The sequence below is a fragment of the Ptychodera flava genome, chromosome 4 (assembly GCF_041260155.1).
Source record: "Ptychodera flava strain L36383 chromosome 4, AS_Pfla_20210202, whole genome shotgun sequence".
NCBI lineage: Eukaryota > Metazoa > Hemichordata > Enteropneusta > Ptychoderidae > Ptychodera > Ptychodera flava.
In genome coordinates this window covers 2,470,732-2,478,973 of record NC_091931.1, presented here as the reverse complement: position 1 = coordinate 2,478,973, position 8,242 = coordinate 2,470,732, and the positions used below count along the sequence as shown (strand labels likewise).

The 8,242-nt window shown below is 35.8% G+C and overlaps 1 protein-coding gene across 1 annotated transcript; it reads right to left on the bottom strand.

The window, feature by feature from the left end:
• Positions 1-2,170: 2,170 nt before the first annotated feature.
• Positions 2,171-8,159, bottom strand: LOC139130687 (post-GPI attachment to proteins factor 2-like). The gene is made up of 5 exons (XM_070696438.1): positions 7,718-8,159; positions 6,898-7,162; positions 4,592-4,698; positions 3,828-3,936; positions 2,171-2,801 (listed from the first exon to the last, which is right to left on the bottom strand). Exons 1-5 carry the CDS (start codon positions 7,958-7,960, stop codon positions 2,665-2,667), a joined length of 861 nt encoding a protein of 286 aa, XP_070552539.1. The 5' UTR covers positions 7,961-8,159; the 3' UTR covers positions 2,171-2,664.
• Positions 8,160-8,242: the final 83 nt, after the last annotated feature.

Genomic DNA, 8,242 nt, shown 5'->3' with positions numbered 1-8,242 from the left:
CCAGAGTGTTCCAAAACTACATTTGAAATTTGACAGTAAACAAAGAAATAAAACAAAATGGTTGATGCTCACTGCCTATGATGTGATTTTTTTTGACAGAACTTTAATTCAACAGACATCAATTTCTTTTGACTGACTTTTGAAAGATAGTTATCAATTTGGATCGAGACAATTAAGTAAGGGAATTATTTATAATGTCCAAAAATTAATGTCACTTCTGATGATGCGATGTTACCAACATAAAGATTTGAAGGGCTTAGAGGAATGTTTTGTGAACAGGCTTCATTCATAAATATACGACGAAGCTGTCAACATTACGCGCAACATCGCTGCAAGTCCAGCAAGTCGTCCATATCTCAACGAAACCAAGAAGAAAGACACCGGGATACAAAAATCGTCATACAGAAGGAACTTTTTAAGGTGCAATATGCTATTACAATTGTAACCGACCAAAAACTGTGCTCAGCTTTAAATCTATCCTGATTTCGATCGTCGTACGGCACGGAGCTCACGAGGAGAGGGGACGCCATTTTGTTAGTTTACCCTGAGAGTTGCCATGTCAACAGTCGTCGCTCGCCCGACATCGCTGTCATGCCACGCGCTCACTACCTGTTCGGGGGAGACCGTGCGCAGTGCCGACGCCGTGCAAACGGCAGAATGTTTGCTAGAACTTGACCAAAAAAAAATACCATGGGAAAACATTTCAAGACTCAACATGTTATTTCCGTATTTTGCCTTGAAGCCCTTCAAGTTTTTACGTCGGCGACATCGCTTCGCAGGCAGGGAGCAGCAGCCATTTTGTTGTTTACGTTGTTTACCAACAAACTGCTAATGTAGTTCGGGGAAAACTCTAAAACTGATGACATTCATCGTGCTTATCTCGACGTTTACCGTGAAATATCACGGCTGATAATTTACGGTGAACGTCACTAGGATGTAGCAATATGGGCATGGGTATATGATAATGGGTTAATAACCTCTAATTGTCTGCTGTGATAGCATTCAATACGTGTATTGTCTGCTGTGATAGCATTCAATATATGTATTGTCTGCTGTGATAGCATTCAATACGTGTATTGTCTGCTGTAATAGCATTCAATACGTGTATTGTCTGCTGTAATAGCATTCAATACGTGTATTGTCTGCTGTAATAGCATTCAATATATGTATTGTCTGCTGTGATAGCATTCAATACGTGTATTGTCTGCTGTGATAGCATTCAATACGTGTATTGTCTGCTGTGATAGCATTCAATATATGTATTGTCTGCTGTGATAGCATTCAATACGTGTATTGTCTGCTGTAATAGCATTCAATATATGTATTGTCTGCTGTGATAGCATTCAATACGTGTATTGTCTGCTGTAATAGCATTCAATATATGTATTGTCTGCTGTGATAGCATTCAATACGTGTATTGTCTGCTGTAATAGCATTCAATATATGTATTGTCTGCTGTGATGCATTCAATCCGTGTATTGTCTGCTGTGATAGCATTCAATATATGTATTCGTCTGCTGTGATAGCATTCAATACGTGTATTGTCTGCTGCAATAGCATTCAATATGTAATGTCTGCTGTGATAGTATTCAATACGTGTATTGTTTGCTGTAATAGCATTCATATATGTATTGTCTGCTGTAATAGCATTCAATATATGTATTCTATGCTGTGATAGCATTCAATACGTGTATTGTCATGCTGTAATAGCATTCAATATGTATTGTCTGCTGTGATAGCATTCAATATATGTAGTCTGCTGTGATAGCATTCAATACGTGTATTGTCTGCTGTGATAGCATTCAATACGTGTATTGTCTGCTGTGATAGCATTCAATATATGTATTGTCTGCTGTGATAGCATTCAATACGTGTATTGTCTGCTGTAATAGCATTCAATATATGTATTGTCTGCTGTGATAGCATTCAATACGTGTATTGTCTGCTGTGATAGCATTCAATGTATGTGTAATCTGCTGTGGCACTATTACCCATATACCGTATATTTTATTTGTACTATCTTCAATTATTAATGATAGATGATTGTAAACTTCATCATGGACTAACTCAGCTCTGCAAATTTCTGTTCCCAACTTTAAAATATCAGTACTTTATTTGTGACAACATAAATTTGCAGCCCTTGAAATCAATGACAGATTGCAATGAATAATGAAACTGAAAGCATTCAATATTTACTAAGATTTGCCCAAAAAAGAAAAAAAAACATTTTCTTTGTTGGTAGAACACAAAAAAACGAAGTTAAATCAAGAAATCAAGATGCATATCCATAGTTCACAAAATTTTGTAGCTTTCAAATAACTACTCAGACTAAATTGCCAAATTAACTTTGGTCACATCGCTTTGGTTGCAGTCACTAGTTTTGGTACAGCCATCATTTTAAAATTTTTGATACGTGTGAGGGATGTTGGGATACACTGTCGCATAACAACAGACCTATTGTATGGATCCCATATGCACGTTGAAAATCTTGATAACAGGATTGATTTCATAACACTAGACATGAAGTTACATTGTACACTTTGTAAAGATAACATAATAACATCTGTATTTAATTTTGATGCCCAGTTTTTAAAGGAATCACTAAAGAGGATTACAAGCATAAATCTTCAAATATGTAACTCAGTTTTCCATGAACGCTTTGCTTCACACATGTTGTACAAATCTTGATTTCTCTGTATTTACTATCAGCTGTTTGTCTTGCAAATCCAATGCTGCACTACCATGGAAACATATTGTTGCTATGACAACAACATATTCGAAAAAGGCAAATCCACTGTAAACTGTAATAAAAGCACAACAGAACTGTGTGAATACATTCTCACCAAAATTTGATTTATGTTTGCGCTTTTTGACCACAGATTGAACAGTTAATTGCTTTGATAATGGCTCATAGCATAATATCAATAAAATAGTTCATGATGGTGAATGTACTGGAACCAGAATTATTATTTTACACAAGCTCTGAATAACGAAAGCAACTAATGTCATCAGCTTTACAGTCACCACTATCAAATCATGTGAAGAGAAAAGACATCATTTGAATACTGGGGAAGGGGAAACTGCATTTTCCTTGAAAAACTAGACACTGCACAGTTATGTGCCATTAAAATACTAAATATAAAATGCAAAGATAGAAATCTACAAAGGAGAAGGGATATTTTTCTATTGTTATTTAATTGTTAAAACTAGATATGTATTACATTGATTGATGTTGTTAACAAATTTATGTCATAACGATGATTTCATCTGCATAATCTCCAAGACTGGTACAGATGAGATCAAATTTATGTAACAGCTTAGCAGGAACTAAATAAATGTATACGGTCAAAGACTGATCAAAGCTTATTGCGGTTTTCACCATGGTGGCAACAAAAAGCTGCATACAAACACACACACGCATAATATTGTCAATGACATGAAAGCACCCACCCATCCACCCACACAACCATTCACCCATATATCCGCGATGGTGGAGGGGTCACACAAAGTTTCATGCTTGCAATACAGGGGGGGGGGGGGGTGTTAAAGGTTTTAAATTTTGCAAGTGAAGTGGGGAGAGAGAGCCTTCTCATAATTTCTGACTGCCCAAAGTAATTATTGCAACCTATCCCTCCTGCTGTAAATAATGATGGCTCCCTTGTCACCACGACAAAGTTGCTGAACACCACTGTTCATAGCCTAAGATATTATCTTGATAAACAAAATAACAAGCTTTTGCTTTTGATACAGCAAGTGAGGTAATTACTCCAGAAGCATATACATCTGTAGCTTTATAAATATTGGTTCAGATAACTAAGAATACTCACTGTATGGCTCACAATATTTATTATGACGCCAGTATAAATATGCCATCATCACTACTGATATAAGTGTCATAAACCAACATGTCTTTTTTATCTTGTAAGATGTAGAAAACTGAGGATAAAGAAAAATAACATCTCAATGAAAGTTGAAATGAGCATTCAAAAAGTAAATACCAGTATACAGAATTGTTAATTATGAGACTAACTTTCAAATGCTTAATCCTTCCACATCATAACATTGTGACTTTATAGACTGTAGTGCTATCAGTAATTCCTAAACTGGAAACTTAAACAATTATGGTTGCATCACATTTACTTTTCTAGTAAACACCTATAAATGTACCATATACTAGTAACTATGGATACCAAGACATTCATTGTCCAATGGTGGTTTACAATATCTGATTGCAACATCACAATAATATCTGATTGCTACATCACATCTGATTGCTACATCACAATAGTGTGTTCAATATGCCACAAAAACTATGTCAATGACAATCGTTTAACATTTATACCGTAGATGTGATATCCATAATGAAAAAAAAAACATGTTATATCTTATGCAATCAGTTTGGTTAACAAACAACTCGCAATTGTCTGGTTGCTGTGTGTCTTCACTGATAATTTCTGTTCATTGGGTAAAAAGATTCATCATTGAATCAAGTCTCAAACAAATTACAAAAAGCACCCTGGCATAATCAATGATCATACAGACAGGTCTAGCTATGTAGTGATAATGATTTCCCAATAGAATAAGCACCTACCTGCCTATCCCTGTACCTGGCGAGTCTCCAATTGAATAACAAATTGACAATTGTCATGTAAATTAGGGCCATCACAAGGAATAACACAGTACATCCTTCATGGAATGCTGCATTGTGAAATATAACAAAATAAAACATTAAAATCTTGCTATATTTGCAAACACTTCAAAATTTGAACACATAGTGTATGGCAGAGATTAGAAGCTGCATAACAAACCACAGCTGTGCTAAAAGCAGAGCACTGTAAATAACAAATTAAATTACTTCAAGTACAAAGTAAAAGTATCTGTTACATAGGTTTCATGCATAATGCAATCTTCAGACAAACAGTCAGAACGACTCACATATATATATATATTTATGTATATGAAAGTCAAATTTGTTGAATCTTTTCAATAAGGTTTGAAATCGAATGCAACTGATGTAAATGTGCTTAACCAAATGTGACCAGAGAAAGTTTTCCAAACACTGGTGACGAACACACTACTCAGATTTCCATGAGTAAATAAAGTTTCAAGTTGCAACTCAAATATGCCCAACACATATTGTATATACCGGTGTTAAGCACTTGAATTTTATTGGACAAATTCATCTCTAGGATTGAAATAGTGACATTTTCATGGACAATTCAAAACATCTCCCAGAAGAATGGATAATATCTTTTTGATAAGCAAAATGTAAAAAGATACAGCTAATGGGGATTTATTATAATGCTATCCAAATATTACATCTGATATCAAGACTTCTTCAGACATTGGCAGCAAGAATGTGACTTCTACTTCAATCAATTTATCAGCTTATCTACAGTCACCGTTAGAAACATATTCAACAGTATAGTTATTCCTCTTCTCTTGTACTTTATTACAAGCCACACAAATCAAATGTCATTGACCAAATAAGATTCCAGGTCAGTTTAAAATGACCCAGAACTATTTTCAACTTGACAACTTCTGGATTTAAATGTGATCAAATTACATATTTACAAAGGAAATCAGATTTAAACAACTATGCCAAAAAATCAATAAACTGCATAGTGATTTAAATATATGAATGCACTAGTTGAAGTTGAACATTGTTCTATTTTTCAACCTATTTTTGTCTTTCATGGACACAAAGCATACGATTGTCATTTGCAAATACACTCCATAATTTGTAATGAAAATTATGTCAGAGAGGCATGCAACAAAAACATTATAGCCCAAACTTGGGACAATGTACCAAACTCAGTGGTTTTCTTAAGGGTGATATTAGTACTTAGGTAAATTTTCCCTGTTATGTTACCAGGGTTTCCCTGGAATATCAATGTAATCCTAGTTAGGGACGATAGAAATGGTCCCAGGATTCCCTATCATTTAACTATTTACCAAAACCTTAACAAAAACACTGCTACTGATAGTGAGCAAATATGTCATCTACCCTTTGGCACATAATCCTTCGTTTGGGCTGTAATATTTAATACACTGGACTCACATAATCCTTTGTTTGGGCTGTAATATCTAATACACTGGACTCACATAATCCTTTGTTTGGGCTGTAATATCTAATACACTGGCCTCACATAATCCTTTGTTTGGGCTGTAATATCTAATACACTGGACTCACATAATCCTTTGTTTGGGCTGTAATATCACAGGGGCTCATAAGTGCCTATTTAAGTCAATATTACAGCGTTTTTCTTTCTTTTTCAATGTAACAAATAAAGCTGAAGAGCATAACATTTGTGTAGCTGTCTTTTGTGTAGCTTGTATTGGCATGTACAGTGCGCCCTCAATGGGGAATGTGATCATATGTAAATACGACCTTTAGTTCCGTGACCTCTAGCCAATTCCTCTGGCCATGCCTTCTGGCCACGTGTACAGACGTCGCTGTGTTTACTGTACTATACAGTAAGCATAGCGAGGGCAGGGCAGGAAGTAGGCATGGCATGAGCCGGGCCTAGAGGTCACGGAACTAAAGGTCACATTTACGAGGATGCACTATACCGGTACATGCCAATACACGCTACACAAAAGACAGCTACACAAATGTTGTGCTCTTCAGCTTTATTTGTAACATTGAAAAAGAAAGAAAAACGCTGTAATATTGACTTAAATAGGCACTTATGAGCCCCTGTGGTAATATCTAATACACTGGACTCACATAATCCTTTGTTTGGGCTGTAATATCTAATACCCTGGACATGTGAAATGTGTTTCAATTATTTACAACCTAGACATGTCAAAAAGTAAAGATCTTTCAATCAATTAATCGACTGATCTAGATTTGGAAATACAATCACTTTTGTGTGTAAATTCATTTGAACTTACCAAAATATTCAGTCGAAGACACGACAGTTAGTCCAAGTAGTGCAAAGATTTCTAGAAGATCACACCAAACTCCAATTTGACAAAATATTTGAAAGGTGGCATTATCGACAATTGCTTTTCTACTGGTGAGACAAAGCCAGGTATAATGTGTGTATGCATAGAGTAACCTAGGAGCACTGTGAAGTCCAATGGCTAACCTCCATATGTAACGTTGTGGAGTGAAATCGCCAATACTAGCACTAATTGAAGGTAAAATATTTACAACCTGTAGAGAAAGGAGGGCAAAAATTAAAAGAATATTTATACAAAGCGATTTTCATGTAAATGTTTCATAGCAAGTGTGGGATGCTCAGTAAATCAGTTAATAAATGTACCAGACATCTTACAATATGTTTTGTATTGCAACCTTACATGTTTATTAGCTGAGATAAATATTGTAACATAATTACTACTTTTTCAAACACACCAATTATCATTTATTCCTCATGAGCACAGCTTGCACGGGCTTTTTGTCACATTACTGAAGGAATAAAGTACATGATCTCTGGAGAAGAAGTTTTGTCTAACACGTGAACAAAAAAGCATAATGTTGTCGACCATATTTACATCACTTTCAAAATTTCATTTGTGGCAGGGAGACTGGGTTTGTGAATTCAAATGCTTTGGGGCTCACCAGATCGAAGAATCTGATCAATAATAAATAACCTACAAAAACCACACTTAGAACCATATTTAAAACCATAATGATGGAGGTGGAATGATACACTTCCCTTGTGAAAACAAGATGCTGTTCCTAATGTTGAAACATGTACATACTCACATTGCAATGTGTCTTGGTTGTTCCCTCTAAGTTCTTCAAAATTGAAATCAAAATAGTCAAGATAAAGGCACTCAAAGGAAGTGACAATGTTAATATGCCAAGCTTAGGGTAGTTAATGCGGCACAAGTCATCAGTTCTGTCGTGCTTCTCTTCAGCCGGGGTTTTAGCCAGCTTTGAAAACATAAACAACACAAGTATTAATGGAATCGTTACAACTGCTGCTACGAGGAAACCATCGACCATGTTCCAGGATTTCCTAAGGTTACATGTGATGGACTTGAATCCAGTGAGCTTGATGTTGGGGTTGGTGTTTGGCAGCACTCCGTAATGATGTCAAGGATATGAACATATGGAAATGTTGAGTTTCACTTTCAGTATTTTAGCTGGAAGTTCAAGTCCCCTCAACTGCTCAACGCTCAACGGGGCAACAACCTATCACGCCACCAACGTCAAGTGAGTGTTGTATGTTCAGATTTCGATTGCATTCAACTCACAAGTACTATATCAATATTCATCCCAATGGGT